The sequence below is a fragment of the Thalassophryne amazonica genome, chromosome 18 (genome assembly GCF_902500255.1).
Source record: "Thalassophryne amazonica chromosome 18, fThaAma1.1, whole genome shotgun sequence".
Classification (NCBI taxonomy): Eukaryota; Metazoa; Chordata; class Actinopteri; order Batrachoidiformes; family Batrachoididae; genus Thalassophryne; species Thalassophryne amazonica.
In genome coordinates this window covers 37,611,216-37,630,484 of record NC_047120.1, presented here as the reverse complement: position 1 = coordinate 37,630,484, position 19,269 = coordinate 37,611,216, and the positions used below count along the sequence as shown (strand labels likewise).

Below are 19,269 nucleotides of genomic sequence, written 5' to 3'. Positions count from 1 at the left end.
ATTCAGAGCACCACAAAACTGTTTCAGAATAGTAAAAAACAACAACAACAAAACACCCACAAACAAACAACCCTGCCTAAATCCTTCATTATATAATTCACTCTTTCATAATACTTTAAAAAAAAGACAAAATAAAACCATTGCTACAGTTTCTAAAGACAGATGGTAACACTGATGGCTGTAAGCTTCTTCTGTCATTTCAGTATGAAATGTAAGCAGACAGACGTCATGCTCGCAAACCTGTAGAAGGTGTAAGGGTTGAGTCCTGGAACTTCTAAAGACCAAGCTTCAGGCTCATTGGCCACCTGATGAACCATCACCCAGTCTTCATTTTCTCCAACCACACCCACCTGGGACCAAAACAAAAAGCAGCATGAAGACATACGAAAAGATTTTCAATTTCAAAATATTTCCTCTGAAAACCTACACATAAAATGATATAATTCCCCCTTCAAATCTGGATTAAATCTGCATTACCTGAGCTTCTACTTGCCAACGAGAAATGGAAGTTTTGCCATCATAGCCGGGTTTGAACTGCAGGGTGACAGATCGCGGGCCGATGTTGGAAACCGCCAAGTTGGTTGGAGGTCCAGGAAGCTCTGAAGCATGAGAGAGTAAACAGGACAAAAGACAGAGAGAGATGTGAAGGGGAAAAAAAGACTTCAGGGAAACAGGCTGCAGCTCACACAGGGTGCATTTGGAGACAGAGATAGTTTGGAAATATTTATCTACCACAGCGCTCCCTTGCGGCTGCAGCAACACTGCACAAAGAGGCATTTATCAGAGATCTTTATGTCCTCCCTGGTGCTCTATATTTGAGCTAAAACAGCAAAGCATGAATCGTATTACACTTGTAAAAAGATGCTTACACACAGAGACACAGACCACACATGAATGTGAATTACACTTTCTGATATTGTGCTATTTACGCTGGAGCTGAGCAAAAAAAAAAAAAAAGAACAGATGATTCCCTGGAAATCCTGGAGGGAAAATGTGAAAAAATGGTTAATTCAAAAACAGTAGCAGGCCATTTTGTGTGTGTGTGTGTGTGAATGCTTTTCACACACACACACACACACACACCCACACCCACACACACACACATATATATATATATATATATATATATATGAGGTCTGTTAGAAAAGTATCCAAACTTTTTTTTTTGCAAAAACCCGATGGATTTGAATCAAGCGTGCTTGCATGAGCCAACCTTGAACCTTCGTGCGCATGTGTGAATTTTTTCACACCTGTCGATTGCGTCAGTTGCTGGCAAGCAGTATTTGTGTGAGGTCGTGTGTAGTGCTCTCCACGGATTTTCATTACAAGGAAAATGACGGAACGACTGGAGCAGCGCTACTGCATCAAATTTTGCCAGAAATTGGGCGACAGCCAGGTGGAAACCATTCGGAAGATTCAGACGGCTTTCGGTGGCTTTTCAGTCGTGTGACTATCCGAGAAATTGTGGAAGAGGTGGGCATCATTTTTCAGAGTCCAGCATGTCCTGTGAGACTTCAACACGAAGGTGCTTTTGCTCCGCCGTCAACAGCTTCGGCACGAATTTCACCGCCACTCTTTTCATGGCCAAATCTTCTGTCACAGTGGAATGTGCCGAAAAAGTGCTGATGTCCGCCTCTTCCGCAATTTCTCGGATAGACACACGACGGTCCCGCATCACCACAGCGTTCATTTTGGAAATGATCTGGTCATTTCAGCATGTTGATGGCCGACCAGAGCGTGGCTCGCTCTCCAACTTTGTGCGGCCGTCTTTAAACCAGTTGCACCACTCCTTAATCTGTGTGATGCCATAGCATCATCACCGAAAGACGTCTGAATCTTCCAAATGGTTTCCACCTGGCTGTCACCAACAGGAAACAGTGTTCTTCTAATTATTTTGAGCGGTGTGTATATAAACTTATGTGTGTTGAACTGGTAGAGACATTCACGTTTCGCGGGAGTGACATAGATGTATCTGGGTCCTTGGTCTTTGAGATTGAGAGGTGCGAGAAGATTTTATGGAGTCATCAGGTTGCTCGACAGAGGCGATGTCAATATCTTTGCAAGGCTACAGAAGGTCCAAGTCTTTAGGTTCCTGGTGGTGCCTGTCTTGCTGTATGGTTGTGAGACCTGGATGCTAACCAGTGTCTGAAGGCAACGACTTGGTGTCGTTGGTGGTGGATGTCTTTGTTGGATCCTTGGGTACTGTTGGAATGATCTTTGTATCAAATGAATGGTAACCAAGTGAGACTAAGATGAGCAGTATCACTTGCACTGTGAGGAAATGTCAGTTTCAACACTTTGGCAATGTGTCCTGTTTCTTTGTGCATGATCCAGCATGCAGATGCCAGAGTGCTAAGAACACCAGTAGCTGGATAAGACCAAGGGGACACCCAGATTTCAACTGGCTGCAGCAGATACCTGGTTATTTTAGAGATGTGTGAATGGACCGGTTTTATGCCTGGGTGATTCCAGGCAGTTTCATGGTACTATGGATGCAGCAAAGCACAGCACTAGAGCATGCTCCTTGACTTGACTTGTCTTGACTTGATATACAGCATATCTTGGTGGGCTGAGGCAATGATGAGTAGGTAGCTGAGCTTATAGAGCTGGCCTGTCAATCAATCAATCAATCAATCAATCAATCAATCAATCAATCAATCAATCAATCAATCAATCAATCAATCAATCAATCAATCAATCAATCAATCAATTTTATTTATATAGCGCCAAATCACAACAAACAGTTGCCCCAAGGCGCTTTATATTGTAAGGCAAGGCCATACAATAATTACGTAAAAACCCCAACGGTCAAAACGACCCCCTGTGAGCAAGCACTTGGCGACAGTGGGAAGGAAAAACTCCATTTTAACAGGAAGAAACCTCCAGCAGAACCAGGCTCAGGGAGGGGCAGTCTTCTGCTGGGACTGGTTGGGGCTGAGGGAGAGAACCAGGAAAAAGACATGCTGTGGAGGGGAGCAGAGATCAATCACTAATGACTAAATGCAGAGTGGTGCATACAGAGCAAAAGAGAAAGAAACACTCAGTGCATCATGGGAACCCCCCAGCAGTCTAAGTCTATAGCAGCATAACTAAGGGATGGTTCAGGGTCACCTGATCCAGCCCTAACTATAAGCTTTAGCAAAAAGGAAAGTTTTAAGCCTAATCTTAAAAGTAGAGAGGGTGTCTGTCTCCCTGATCTGAACTGGGAGCTGGTTCCACAGGAGAGGAGCCTGAAAGCTGAAGGCTCTGCCTCCCATTCTACTCTTAAAAACCCTAGGAACTACAAGTAAGCCTGCAGTCTGAGAGCGAAGTGCTCTATTGGGGTGATATGGTACTAAGAGTTCTCTAAGATAAGATGGGACCTGATTTTTCAAAACCTTATAAGTAAGAAGAAGAATTTTAAATTCTATTCTAGAATTAACAGGAAGCCAATGAAGAGAGGCCAATATGGGTGAAATATGCTCTCTCCATCTATTCCCCGTCAGTACTCTAGCTGCAGCATTTTGAATTAACTGAAGGCTTTTCAGGGAACTTTTAGGACAACCTGATAATAATGAATTACAATAGTCCAGCCTAGAGGAAATAAATGCATGAATTAGTTTTTCAGCATCACTCTGAGACAAGACCTTTCTAATTTTAGAGATATTGCGTAATGCAAAAAGCAGTCCTACATATTTGTTTTAATATGCGCTTTGAATGACATATCCTGATCAAAAATGACTCCAAGATTTCTCACAGTATTACTAGAGGTCAGGGTAATGCCATCCAGAGTAAGGATCTGGTTAGACACCATGTTTCTAAGATTTGTGGGGCCAAGTACAATAACATCAGTTTTATCTGAGTTTAAAAGCAGGAAATTAGAGGTCATCCATGTCTTTATGTCTGTAAGACAATCCTGCAGTTTAGCTAATTGGTGTGTGTCCTCTGGCTTCATGGATAGATAAAGCTGGGTATCATCTGCATAACAATGAAAATTTAAGCAATGCCGTCTAATAATACTGCCTAAGGGAAGCATGTATAAAGTGAATAAAATTGGTCCTAGCACAGAACCTTGTGGAACTCCATAATTAACCTTAGTCTGTGAAGAAGATTCCCCATTTACATGAACAAATTGTAATCTATTAGATAAATATGATTCAAACCACCACAGCACAGTGCCTTTAATACCTATGGCATGCTCTAATCTCTGTAATAAAATTTTATGGTCAACAGTATCAAAAGCAGCACTGAGGTCTAACAGAACAAGCACAGAGATGAGTCCACTGTCTGAGGCCATAAGAAGATCATTTGTAACCTTCACTAATGCTGTTTCTGTACTATGATGAATTCTAAAACCTGACTGAAACTCTTCAAATAGACCATTCCTCTGCAGATGATAAGTTAGCTGTTTTACAACTACCCTTTCAAGAATTTTTGAGAGAAAAGGAAGGTTGGAGATTGGCCTATAATTAGCTAAGATAGCTGGGTCAAGTGATGGCTTTTTAAGTAATGGTTTAATTACTGCCACCTTAAAAGCCTGTGGTACATAGCCAACTAATAAAGATAGATTGATCATATTTAAGATCGAAGCATTAAATAATGGTAGGGCTTCCTTGAGCAGCCTGGTAGGAATGGGGTCTAATAGACATGTTGATGGTTTGGATGAAGTAACTAATGAAAATAACTCAGAACAATCTGAGAGAAAGAGTCTAACCAAATACCGGCATCACTGAAAGCAGCCAAAGATAATGATACATCTTTGGGATGGTTATGAGTAATTTTTTTTCTAATAGTTAAAATTTTATTAGCAAAGAAAGTCATGAAGTCATTACTAGTTAAAGTTAAAGGAATACTCGGCTCAATATAGCTCTGACTCTTTGTCAGCCTGGCTACAGTGCTGAAAAGAAACCTGGGGTTGTTCTTATTTTCTTCAATTAGTGATGAGTAGTAAGATGTCCTAGCTTTACGGAGGGCTTTTTTATAGAGCAACAAACTCTTTTTCCAGGCTAAGTGAAGATCTTCTAAATTAGTGAGACGCCATTTCCTCTCCAACTTACGGGTTATCTGCTTTAAGCTGCGAGTTTGTGAGTTATACCACGGAGTCAGGCACTTCTGATTTAAAGCTCTCTTTTTCAGAGGAGCTACAGCATCCAAAGTTGTCTTCAATGAGGATGTAATACTATTGACGAGATACTCTATCTCACTTACAGAGTTTAGGTAGCTACTCTGCACTGTGTTGGTATATGGCATTAGAGAACATAAAGAAGGAATCATATCCTTAAACCTAGTTACAGCGCTTTCTGAAAGACTTCTAGTGTAATGAAACTTATTCCCCACTGCTGGGTAGTCCATCAGAGTAAATGTAAATGTTATTAAGAAATGATCAGACAGAAGGGGGTTTTCAGGGAATACTGTTAAGTCTTCAATTTCCATACCATAAGTCAGAACAAGATCTAAGATATGATTAAAGTGGTTTACATTTTGAGCAAAGCCAATTGAGTCTAATAATAGATTAAATGCAGTGTTGAGGCTGTCATTCTCAGCATCTGTGTGGATGTTAAAATCTCCCACTATAATTATCTTATCTGAGCTCAGCACTAAGTCAGACAAAAGGTCTGAAAATTCACAGAGAAACTCACAGTAACGACCAGGTGGACGATAGATAATAACATATAAAACTGTTTTTTGGGACTTCCAGTTTGGATGGACAAGACTAAGAGTCAAGCTTTCAAATGAATTAAAGCTCTGTCTGGGTTTTTGATTAATTAATAAGCTGGAATGGAAGATTGCTGCTAATCCTCCACCTTGGCCCGTGCTACGAGCGTTCTGGCAGTTAGTGTGACTCTGGGGTGTTGACTCATTTAAACTAACATATTCATCCTGCTGTAACCAGGTTTCTGTAAGGCAGAATAAATCAATATGTTGATCAATTATTATATCATTTACTAACAGGGACTTAGAAGAGAGAGACCTAATGTTTAATAGACCACATTTAACTGTTTTAGTCTGTGGTGCAGTTGAAGGTGCTATATTATGTTTTCTTTTTGAATTTTTATGCTTAAATAGATTTTTGCTGGTTATTGGTGGTCTGGGAGCAGGCACCGTCTCTACGGGGATGGGGTAATGAGGGGATGGCAGGGGGAGAGAAGCTGCAGAGAGGTGTGTAAGACTACAACTCTGCTTCCTGGTCACAACCCTGGATAGTCACGGTTTGGAGGATTTAAGAAAATTGGCCAGATTTCTAGAAATGAGAGCTGCTCCATCCAAAGTGGGATGGATGCCGTCTCTCCTAACAAGACCAGGTTTTCCCCAGAAGCTTTGCCAATTATCTATGAAGCCCACCTCATTTTTTGGACACCACTCAGACAGCCAGCAATTCAAGGAGAACATGCGGCTAAACATGTCACTCCCGGTCTGATTGGGGAGGGGCCCAGAGAAAACTACAGAGCCTGTCAATAGTATGCCGATCTAGTTTGAGTCCCATGCATACTATTTGTCTGTGTCCTTGGACAATGCACTTATTTTGCACCTGTCTGGTCTAGGCCATTCTCAAAAACTGAATGGCTGTGTAAGAAGGAAACGTGAGAGAAGCCAACAAGGCACCTTTGATCACACTGAAGTTATACGATTATGTGGATGTGATTGGAGAAACTGTACATAGTGTAACATTTGTCAGTTGTTATATAACTTGATGGTGGACAAGAAGAAGAAAATGAATCAAATGTAGGTCAGGTCTTCTTTTTAACAAAATTCTTCTCCAAATGATTCCAACATGAAGCTGAGACTGTTGAAGCTTTCTCCATTCCCATGTACCGTATAGTCAGTGGTGTCAAAAGTACACACATTTGTTACTTAAGTAGAAGTATAGATACTGCAGTTTAAAAACACTCTGGTAAAAGTTGAAGTATCAACTTGACCTCTTTACTCAAGTAAAAGTGAAAAAGTATGTGCTCCAAAACCTACTTAAAGTATAAAAGTATAAAGTAACCTTAAAAAAAAAAAAAAAAAAAAGTAGATGCCACTAGATGAATTAAAAGCTTAATTTAAAAACTGATTCATTCTACATGTGGCCCAAGACCCAAAACTCAAAATTACCCCCCAACACCACCTGCACGAAAATGTTTCAATTCTAGAAGCTCTGAAATGCAATCTGGAACTATTCCAGACAATAAACTGCAGTGAGTGCAGCATCCATTTAGTGAAGGAAAAAAAAAAAAAAAACAACTTTCCTTATTCAGATTCATTCCAGTAGGATTCTGCTCTTACTAGGATGCAGCAGTTTTCTAGTTTGTCAGATAGTTCTGGAGGAAATCACTAAAGAAATTAACAAACTGAAAATATGGTTTGACCGAAACAAACTGTCATTAAATAAGACAGGGATGAAGTGGAGGTGGAAGAGTCACTAGGTGTTCACAGGAAACATTTATTTATGTATTTATTTATGTATGTTCATTGTTAGATGCTTTTATATTTTCTGTTGTGTTTCTATTCAGGTTCTTTTTGCCTCTTTCTCTAAAATTGTATATAATAATCATTAGATTATTAATATATAAACAAAAATAAATTTAAGTAATTACAATTTGAAAACAAATGCACCTGAACGTTATGAGAGCTGCAACTACTTAATGCTAAGTTTTAACATTGAAAATGCCGTAGACATGCTAACGCATTAGCGTCGCTCCCGTTTTAAGTTATAAAATACATCTATCAACTGTTTCAGAAGACCATAACAGGTCGGTTTAACATAGAAAAGGTAAATAATACTCACAGACGTATGCTCTTTAGGGTTTTAGCGGGGGAAAATGAAGTGAAAGAAAGAATAAACGAAGCAATAGGTCGAAGCATTGCTTCAATCTGCGAACCACTGCTTGGATTGGTTCATGGTTCAAAGCAAAGCCGTGCTGCAGAAAAGTTGATTACAGGCGCACATGACGTTAAATATATATATATATATATATATATATATATATATATATATATATATATATATATATATATAAACATTAAACTGAAGCCAAGAGTAACGAGGCTGGTTGTTTTAAAAATGTAAGGAATAGAAAGTACAGATACTTGTGTGAAAATGTAATGAGTAGAAGTCAGAAGTAGGCAGAAAAATAAGTAAAGGAGTAAAGTATAGATACCTAAAAAGTGTACTTAAGTACACTAACGAAGTATTTGTACTTCGTTACTTGACACCTCTGCGTATAGTTTATATTAATCCTAGTTGAGGACATTAATGTCAAAATGTGACATAATGTTTGTGGCATAAATTTTAAAAAGATATAATCACTGGCCAGTCGTGGGGCTCTTTTTTGTTCTTTTTTGTTCTTTGAATACCATTTGAAGCTACTTGAAACAGATTATACATGTGATGAAAAATTACCTCTTCCAAACCACTTTTATGACTGATTATGTGAGTGGCTTTTAGGCACATCTTTAGGGGATACTTGCAAACACATAAGCGTTTCCTTTACACATATACAGAGGGAATAACGACCATTTGGAGGACTATAACGGCAGCTCCGTCAGCGTAACACCTGGTAATTTCTCAGGATACACAGATGTAACAGATCTGATCACTGCCAGAGTCACTGTCGCGGGGATACGTCGATGGATTGTGCAATTCAGCAAATATGAAATTGTAAAACACTGAAATTGCACCTAAAGGAGATCTTCAGTTTTACAACCCAATGATAGAACATTGTTCGCAACGATTTCTCTGACTGACTGACTTGAAGCATCTGTAATAGAGCTACACTAAATAAAATATAAATGCAACACTTCTGTTTTTGCTCCCATTTTTCATGAGCTGAACTCAAAGATCTAAAACCTTTTATATATATATAGAAAAAAGATCTATTTCTCTCAAATATTGTTCACAAATCTATCTAAATCTGCATTAGTGAACACTTCTGTTGTGCCTTAGGCTGGCCACAATAAAAGGCCACTCTTAAATGTGCAGTTTTATCACACAGCACAATGCCACAGATGGTGCAAGTTTTGAGGGAACGTGCAATTATCATGCCAACTGCAGGAATGTCCACCAGAGCTATTGCCTGTCAACTGAATGTTCATTTCTCTACCATAAGCCGTCTTCAAAGGCGTTTCAGCGAATTGGACACTACATCCAACCGGCCTCACAAACCCAGACGACGTGTAACCACACCAGCCCAGGACCTCCACATCCAGCATGTTCACCTCCAAGATCGACTGAGACCAGCCACCCGTACAGCTGCTACAACAATCAACATATAATTATTTCCTTATTTCCTTTTTTCTTCTTTTTTTTAAGGTGTTTTGGCCAACTATTCAACTGAAATAATTGCCAACTGTGGCAATGTGTTAAGTGTGTGCAGAGAAGTTATAACCAGGAATTTGTGTGGACATTACAAACAGAGAAATACATTTAGGACAAAATAGATTTCCACTCTCAGAGAGATACGTGCATGTGAATCAACACTTCACATTTTCTAATGACTTGGCCCATGCACTGCCCATATTTTTAAAGTATTTATCTCATGTACACAAATTAATCAACCTGTGGGAGCAATTTGTCTGCCGTGTGCAAGAACTCTTACATTTTTCTTTTGTTCTCTAAACTTCACATGCACTGCCTAAGGTGTATCCTGGGCATCAAATGGCAGGACCATATTCCCAACACGGACATGCTGGCATGTTCTGGATCAGCCAGCATGTACTCTCTCCTGAGCCAACGAGGCCTGAGATGGCTTGGCCATGTACAGAGCATGTAGGACGACCGCATTCCCAAAGACGTACTCTATGGACAGCTGGAATTAGGCAGCCGATGAGTAGGATGGCCAGCCCTCCATTACAGTTATGCCTGTAATTGCGACATGAAAGCCTGCAACATCGATCCTACAATCTGGGACGAGATCGCAGAAGATCAGTGCTGCTGGAGACAAAAGGTGAAGCAAGGAATCAAGCAGGCGGATGAAACTAAAGACCAAAAGGCCGCTGAAAAAGGGACCATCACAAGTTCTGTGCTGCCATCACCCCCCCTGCTTCAAACTTCACCTGCTCTGCCTACGGAAAAGACTGTCACTCACACATTGGCCTCCACAGTCATGCTCGGCATTACCGACCAATCATGAACTTTCAAGGGTGCACCGGCATCATCTCTCAAGACTTGCGTCGCTTACTATCTAAACTTCACAGCTTTGGCATGTGAATCTGGCAGATGATATACACCAGGGGTGCCCAAGTTCGGTCCTCGAGATCTCCCTTCCTGACACGCTTAGTTGTCTCCCTGCTCCAACACACCTGAATCCAGTGAAAGGCTAATTAAAAGCCTGCTAACAAGTCTTTCATTGAATTCAAGTGTGTTGGAGCAGGGAGACAACTAAGAGTGTCAGGAAGGTAGATCTCAAGGACCGAAGTTGGGCACCACAGATATACACAATTATGTTTCATTCAAGGTCAAGCCAAATCAAGTCTAAGAGCATGCACTGGTGCTGCACACTGCTGTATCCACGACATGACGGAACTACCACCGGTCCTTGAAGGCAATTATGTTGTGAAAGTGTAGGAACACGGACCCACAACAGGGGCGCAAATGGACGGACAATGGAGGAAGTCAAATAACAACACTTTACTGTTGTGAAGAAGCACAACCAACACGGCGAATAACAATTGTAGGCAAGTAGTCAATTCACAAAAAATGTGTCACGTGGGCAGGCTCGAAGATAAGAGACGTCCGTCCAAAGCAGAACCGGAACCACACGATTTCCTCTGCCACCGAACCCCGGGAATACTGGAGCCGCCAAGTCCCGAACACCCAGGTGGCCACTGCCTCCGCTTGTCGGATCTGGTACTGCTGGCGAGGAACAAAAACAGTTAGATGTGGGTGCGTGTGCACCCAGCAACACGTATGGTGGGAAAACCACCTCCACCTCTCGTCGAAAAAAGAAACAGAATATCTGCTGTCCAACACACACAAGCAATAGATATTCCTGTCAGAACACAGTCAGCTGAGATCGTTACCTCCCTGGTAGAGCGATATCTCGGCAAAGAAGTGGAGATGACGTCTTGCAGATATACTGCTGCGGATCAGATGATTGGTAACAGCTGTCGTAGGTGACAGCTGTCACCCCGGCTGCTCCTGTGAGATGGCAGCGCCCTCTGGTGCCTGGAGCCCGCACTCCAGGCAGGGTGCCCTCTGGTGGTGGTGGGCCAGCAGTACCTCCTCTTCAGCGGCCCACACAACAAATTACCCAGGTAGACAACCGGTCCAGTCCCACTTCACGAAAATAGCCATATATCTACCGGACCAAGGTGGTACCCAAGAATCCGCCAAAGACACCTAGTACCAAAGACATCCAGTAATCATCTTATTTCACTGGTTGACCTCTAGGTCTCAGAACCATACAGCAAGACAGGCAGCACCAGGACCCTAACGACCTGGACTTTGATGACCTCCAACAATATTGGCATGGCCAAACACCTCTGTCCAGTGACCTGATGACACTATGAGCTCTTCCCAGATGGCTATCGATCTCAAAGGTTGAGGATCCAGAGACATACAGAAACACTTCTGATGGCTGAGTCCAGGAAGTCATTAAAAGCCTGAATCTTCATCTTGATCCAGGACAATCTCAAAGACAGACACTCTGAATCCTCACTCAGCTTCTCAAATGCTGCAATCAGAGTGTCTACTGACTCCACAAACATCAAAGCATCATCTGCAAAGTCAAGGCCAGTACATCTTTCCTTGCCAACAAAACCACCCAAGTCACTGGCTTTCACAACCCCACCCATTCACTCAAGGTGCAACAGTTTGGTTTTTTTCTTCTTTTTACAACTGCTGCAGTTTACGAGGTCTGTCCGAAAAGTAACAGACCTTTTTATTTTTTCAAAAACTATATAGATTTGAATCATGTGCACTTGCATCAGCCAAGCTTGAACTTTTGTGCGCATGCGTGAGTTTTTTCACACCTGTCAGTTGCATCATTCGCCTGTGGGCAGGCTTTGAGTGAGCACTGGTCCAGCCCCCTCGTCGGATTTTCATTGTCAGGGAAATGGCAGAGCGACTGCCGCTTTGCTCCATGAAATTTTTTTCAGAAACTGTTAGAGACAGCCAGTTGGAAACCATTCGAAAGATTCAGATGGCTTTGGGTGAAAATTCTGTCGGCGTCACACGGATTAAGGAGTGTTAAAACCTTTTTAAAGACGGCCCACAGTGGCAGAGGGCGCGCGGCGCACCGAGCAGCCATCGACAGGCTGGAACGACTAGATCATTTCCAAACTGAACGCTGTGTTGATCCGGGACATCGTGTGACTACCACAGCAATGGCAAGAGAGCTGGACATAGCACTTTTGTGGAACATTCCACTGTTACAGGAGATTTTGTAATGAAAGATTTGCAAAGGAATTCGTGCGTCGGCACGGAGCCGCTCATGGTGCGCAACAAAAAAAAAATACCTCCGTGTTGGAAACCATTCCGAAGATTCAGACGGCTTTCGATGGCTTTTCAGTCGAGTGAGTATCTGAGAAATTGTGTAACAGCTGGACATGCCACAACATGTCCGGTGAGACTTCCAACACAGAGGTGTTTTTTTTGTTGCACGCCATGAGCGACTCCGTGCCGAGGCGCGAATTCCTCCGCACGTCTTTCATTACAAAATCTCCTGTAACAGTGGAATGTGCCACAGAAGTGCTATGTCCAGCTCTCTTGCCATTTCTGTGGTAGTCACACGATGTTCCGGATCAACACAGCGTTCAGTTTGGAAATGATCTGCTCGTTCCAGCCTGTCGATGGCCGCTCGGTGCGCTGCGCGCCCTCCGCCGCTGTGGGCCATCTTTAAAAAGGTTTTAACACTCCTTAATCCATGTGACGCCGACAGAATCTTCACTGAAAGCCATCTGAATCTTTCGAATGGTTTCCAACTGGCTGTCTCTAACAGTTTCTGAAAAAAATTTCATGGAGCAAAGCGACAGTCGCTCTGCCATTTCCCTGACAATAAAAATCCGACGAGGGGGGTGGACCAGTGCTCACTCAAAGCCTGCTCACAGGCAAATGACGCAACCGACAGGCGTGAAAAAACTCACGCATGCGCACGAAGGTTCAAGCTCGGCTGAAATCACATTTGTAACTCAGACACTTCATACATGCTGCAATATAGCATGTGTTTCTATATAATCCCAGTGTAATGCACATTTGTATTATGTTTACAGCCGACTTAACAGACAACTTCTGTGAGTTTAAATTATATAGGCTTCAAACTGTTTGAGCTAAGCATTAATGATCTGGTGTTTCACCTTTTTAATATCACCCAACAAAGGTGTGACTACCGCATCGCCTGGACTATAAATTGCAGTTTGTTCATTGTTTCTGTCTTTTTTTTTTTGCTAGTTTTGGAAGTCCTGTGATATAATGGAAAATTATGTTTGTGTTATTAATAATAATTAAAATAACTACTTATATAGGGCTTTCTTAGGAATCAAAACACTAAACAACATAATCTGCATCAATAAAAAAATAAATGTCAGTAATAAATGTACACTACAACAATGCACAAAAATCCACAAATTAACAATAGATATATCTTTAAACAGTTCTTCAAAATAGATATTCTAAATGAGGTTAAAATTTCAAGGTCACTCAAGTTCAAAGGTCATGCGACCAAACACCCTAATTGGCTCCCCAGTGGCTGCCTATGGTGTAAGTGTCATACTTGTTAGTGAGTTATTATGCTTGTGTGAAACAAATCAATTCTTCCTTGTTAAACCTACAGTGTGTAGGATTTTGTGTCACCAGGTGGTGAATTTGCACACTGCATAATGCCACTGCCAGTCATGATTTTGTTTCCCTTCATATTTTCTGGATTCATACTGTCTTGCCCTGTCTCATTACAAGCAATATGTTAATGATCCTCCATTTCATAAAATTGAGGGTTCTCAAACTTGTTATCCAGAAATATATTCAATAAATCACCTTAAACTCTAATTGTCCCATGTCCCACCTACGACGTATATAGTGGCAAGACAAACATGATTGCTGCTGAAAATCTAACCAGGTTAGTTACATTTCCAGTTAGTTATGACTGAAGACCTGTGTAGGATTGTGTTGTTTGAAAACTGACCTGGTGGGACACCAGAGGAGATGGTGGAGGAAGAGAGCTGGCCTTGTCCTTTGGAGGTCATTCCTGCTACCTCAATGGTGTAGGTGGTGAGAGCAGTGAGACCCGTGACCCTGTACTCTAAGGTGACATTCGGTAGGTAGTGGGTGACTCTGGTGTTTGTTCGGTTGTACTCCTCCCATGAAATGCGGTAACCTGAAAAGTACCAATTTACACAGCATCCATGAAATATGTAGTGGTTTTTACTGCAGTACCAACTCAGTCTGGCCGCTACAAGGCAAACTAACAGAAATATTAAATTAACTTAATCAAAAATTGAATATAGGAAATTTAATCAGCCTGTGATTATACCTTCCCACACATAATGCTCGCCAACTCAAAGTTAATGCGATTTGTTCCTTGGCCAGCAGCTCTTTCCATGTGATTGCATAAGGCATTAGGAGACTTTTCTTGCCAAATCAATAATTTCATATGACATACCAGTATTCATCTCCTGGGAGTGTGAGATGGCTTAAAAAACACGGTAATAATATGCTAGTGGGCATCCTTTACTCACAGTTTTCATATAATCATTAGTCGTATGTGTGGGAGCAATTTTACGTGCACAAAATTTAAGCTAAAAGGCTCAATTGCCTGAAAAAAAAAGTTTTCTACTCTCAAAATTTATACATAAGAATAATGTAGATAAATGACAATTATTTTCCCTTATTTCTTGCAGGTTGCATATATATATATATATATATATATATATATATATATATATATATATATATGTGTGTGTGTGTGTGTGTGTGTGTGTGTGTGTGTGTGTGTGCGTGCAGTTGTATGTAAAAGTTTCGGCACCCCTGATAATTTCCATGATTTTTCTTTATAAATCATTGGTTGTTTGGATCAGCAATTTCAGTTAAATATGTCATATAGCAGACAAACAGTGATATTTGAGAAGCGAAATGAAGTTTATAGGATTTACAGGATAGGATTTAAAGTGTGCAATAATTCTTTAAACAAAATTAGGCAGGTGCATAAATTTTGGCACCCAAACAGAAAAATACATCAAAATTTTAGTAGATCCTCCTTTTGCAGAAATACCAGCCTCTAAATGCTTCTTATAGCTTCCAATGACAGTCTGGTTGAAGGTATTTTGGACCATTCTTCTTTACAAAACATCTCAGGTTTGTTGGTTTACGAGCACAGACAGCCCACTTAAAATCACACCACAGATTTTCAATAATATTCAGGTCTGGGGACTGAGATGGCCATTCCAGAATGTTATACTTGTATTGCTGATATTCTTCTTCACATATCACTCCTGCCACCTTTCTCAACCCATTCTACCCTGCCCGCACTCTCTTCTTCACACTCTCCATTACTTTGAACAGTTGACCCCAAGTATTTAAACTCACCTACTTTCACAACTTCTACTCCTTGTAACCACACTATTCCACTGGGCTCCCTCTCATTCACACACATGTACTCAGTCTTGTTCTTACTCACTTTCATTCCCCTTCTCCCCAGAGCATATCTCCACCTCTCCAGGCTAAACTCAACCTGCTTTCTTCTCTCGCTACAGACTACAGTGTCATCTGTAAACATTATAGTCCATGGAAACTCCTGTCTCATCTCATCTGTTAACCTGTCCATCACCATTGAGAACAAGAAAGGACTCAGAGCTGATCCTTGATGTAATCCTACCACCACCTTGAATGAGTCTATTAGTCCTACTGCACATCTCACAACTATCACACTATCCTTGTACATGTCCTTCACTACCACCACATACTTCTCTGTCACTCCAGACTTCCTCATACAAAACCACAGCTCTTCTATTGGCACCCTATCATAAGCTTTCTGTAAATCCACAAACACACAATGTAAGTACTTCTGGACTTCTCTACACTTCTCCATCAGTATTCTCAGAGCAAACATTGCATATGTAGTGCTCTTCTTGGCATGAAACAATATTGCTGCTCACAGATCTTCACCTGTTTTATGAGCCTAGCTTCTACAAGTCTATCCCATAACTTAATGCCATGGCTGATCAGCTAAATGCCTCTGTAGTTACTGCAGCTTTGAACATCACCTTTGTTCTTACAAATAGGAACAAGCACACTTCAACTCCACTCCTCAGGCATTTGGTTAGAAACTCCACTGCCATATCTCTTATACATTTCCATGTCTCCAGTGGAATGTCATCTGGACCAACAGCCTTTCTATTCTTCATCCTCTTCATAGCTGCCCTCATTTCAACCTTAAAAATCTCTTGCAATGGCTGATTTACTATTGCCACATCATCCAGCCTTTTCTCTCTCATTTTCTTCATTCACCAGCTCCTCTTCATTCCACCACCAAGTCTACTACACTGTCCCGAGGCTGTAAAAAGCCAGGTCAGCATGCAGCTGATGAGGAGAAGCTGAACAGAGATTCTGTCCGTGAAAGAGAAAAAGTCTCCATTAAAATCCTGTGCGTGAGCGCCGATGATGATACATTTATTTTTCAATTGAAAGGCTTTGTGTTTCCAAAAAGCTCAAAGTTTGCGCAGCACAAAAACTGCTGTTTTCGAGAGGAAGAAAAAGAGAGAGACAGAGGGAGAGAGAAAGCGAGAAAGAGAGAGAGTGAACGAGAGACCAACAGACAGAGAGAGGGCGAGAGACAGGCAGAGGGAGAGAGACAGGCAGGAAGAAAGAAGGGCAGAAAGAAAGAGTGCTGTCTTTTCTCTTTAAGTGTATAAAAATAAGACTATAAAAGTCTATAAAAAATAAAAGTACTTAATTCTTTCAGCACAACATTAAATCTAGGCTTTCATCTTAGGTACACCTTCTGGCAAATTGTAGCTCAACTTTCAGGTCTCCATCAGAAAATCCTCATATAAAATCAATAATAATGATAATAATAATATTAAAGCAAACAGAGCTGTGGTATCGGATTGGAAATGTATATCGGCAGATATCCAAATTCAGGTATCGGATTGGATAGGAAGTGAAAAATTGTGGATCCGTGCATCCCTAGAATATATACAAGAGTACCAGAAACAAGCAATGTGATAAACTGACAAGGCTTTGCCATTTAAGCAAAAATTCTGAAAATTTCAAGGAGCTTGTGCAACCTTTAAATCATCTTCAATTTACCTGAAATTTTAACCCTGTTCCTATTGTCTTCATGGTCAGTGTTTGCAATGTTCAAATCAAGAAATGTTTCACTTTTTCCCCCTATGTTTATGAGCCACCCTGATACACACACACACACACACACACACACACACACACACACACACACACACACACACACACACACACACACACACACACACACACACACACACACACACACAGTGCATCTGGAACATATTCACAGTGCTTCACTTTTTCCACATTTTGTTTTTTACAGCCTTATTCCAAAATGAATGAAATTCTACTCACAACACCCCACAATGACAACATGGAAAAGTAATTTAATTTTTGCTAATTTATAAAAACAAAAACAAATCACATGTACATAAGTATTTGCACCATTTGCTTAATACTCTGTTGATGCACCTTTGGCAGCAATTACAGCCTAAAGTCTTCTTGAATATGAGACAAGAAACTTGGCACCCCTGTCTTTAGCCATTTTTGTCCATTCCTCTTTGCAGCACCTCTCAAGCTCCATCAGGTTGGATGGGGAGCGTCGGTGCACAGCCATTTTCTGATCTCTCCAGAGATGTTCAATCCGATTCAGGTCTGGGCTCTGGCTGGGTCACTCAAGGACATTCGCAGAGTTGTCCTGAAGCCACTCCTTTGATATCTTCGCTCTGTGCTTAGGGTCATTGTCCTACTGAAAGATGAACCGTCACCCCAGTCTGAGGTCACTCTGGGGCAGATTTTCATCCAGGATGTCTCTGTACATTGCTGCATTGACTGGACTACTGCAATGTTCTTTTTTTTCTAGTTTACCACAGTCCAGCATTTGGGGTCTTCAAATGGTCCAAAATGCTGCTGCCCGACTGTTGACAGGAAGCACAATGTTTGACCACATTACACCCATTTTGATATCTCTTCACTGGCTTCATGTCTCTGTGAGGTCCGATTTTAAAGGTTCTACAATGAACCTGTAAAATTATTCATGGACTAGCACCTCCCTACTTAGTTGACCTAATTAAACCCTATCCACTAGCCCAGTCTCTGCATTCTTAGGGTGCAAGACTGCTTTGTGTCTCTAGGGTCAGTAAAAAGTCTGTGGGCCACAGAGCTTTCTCTTATTGTGCCCCTGTTTTGTGGAATGATTTACCTATGGAGATAAAAGTCAGATTCTGTAAAGACATTCAATCCAGACTTAAGAAGCAGCTATTCTCCCTTTCGTATGGCTAGCATACTGGCATAGTATGGAACTATGCTTCCTATCCTATTAATTTTATTAGTAATGGAAGAGGTCTCAGCCTCAACTTTATTTAAATTCTGGGACTGTTACTGAAGCATAGAGCTAGCAGCCGGCAATCATCTTCGTATTTTATCTGCTTTCCTGTCGATTTAGTACTGATGAATTATACCTTAGGTGTGAATTTTCCAGCCGACTGATTCTGCTCTTTTTCTCTCTGTCCGAGGTGCGGAGGGCATTGCATGGGATTGGAGTCTGCAGATAAAGGGATGCTGGACTCACCACAAGATGCCATGCCTGAAGCTGATGCAGCAGATATTTTGATTTCATGTTTTCTGTTTCTTCGGCATTGTAAAACTTTGCAAAAACCTTGTAACTGTTAGAATGGCCTGAACAGTAGGTCATCTCTCTGAGTCTGGTCTGCTTGAGGTTTCTTCCTCAATATCATCAGAGGGAGTTTTCCTTACCACTGTCGCCTTTGTGCTTGCTCTAGGGTTGGTAAGGTTAGACCTCACTTGTGTGAAGCACTTTGAGGCAGCATTGTGACTATATGAATGAAATAAATTTAAATTGAATTTGGGGGCATTGTGTGTATAATTTTGAGCAAAATATTAATTTCATCCATTTTGGAATAAGGTTACAACATAACAAAATGTGGAAAAAGTGAAGCACTGCGAATACTTTCCAGATGTACCATACATAAATATGTTGCCGCATATACAAAATGCTACTACTTCTTATTGCATTTTCCACACTTAAAATTTCACTGTTGAAGAACATAAGATGTTTTCATACTTCTGTATTATGGAGGAGGAGAACAAGAGGTCCTGATTACTGCATATTG

General features: G+C 41.1%; 1 protein-coding gene across 1 annotated transcript in view; it reads right to left on the bottom strand.

The window, feature by feature from the left end:
• Nucleotides 1–19,269, bottom strand: part of sdk2b (sidekick cell adhesion molecule 2b) — a 1,022,446-nt gene that overhangs the window by 110,845 nt on the left and 892,332 nt on the right. The window contains exons 22-24 of the mRNA XM_034194673.1: nucleotides 14,079–14,270; nucleotides 478–599; nucleotides 241–350 (exon numbers count right to left, since the gene is read on the bottom strand). Coding sequence (XP_034050564.1) covers nucleotides 241–350; nucleotides 478–599; nucleotides 14,079–14,270 — 424 coding nt within the window. The remainder of the gene's footprint in view (nucleotides 1–240; nucleotides 351–477; nucleotides 600–14,078; nucleotides 14,271–19,269) is intronic.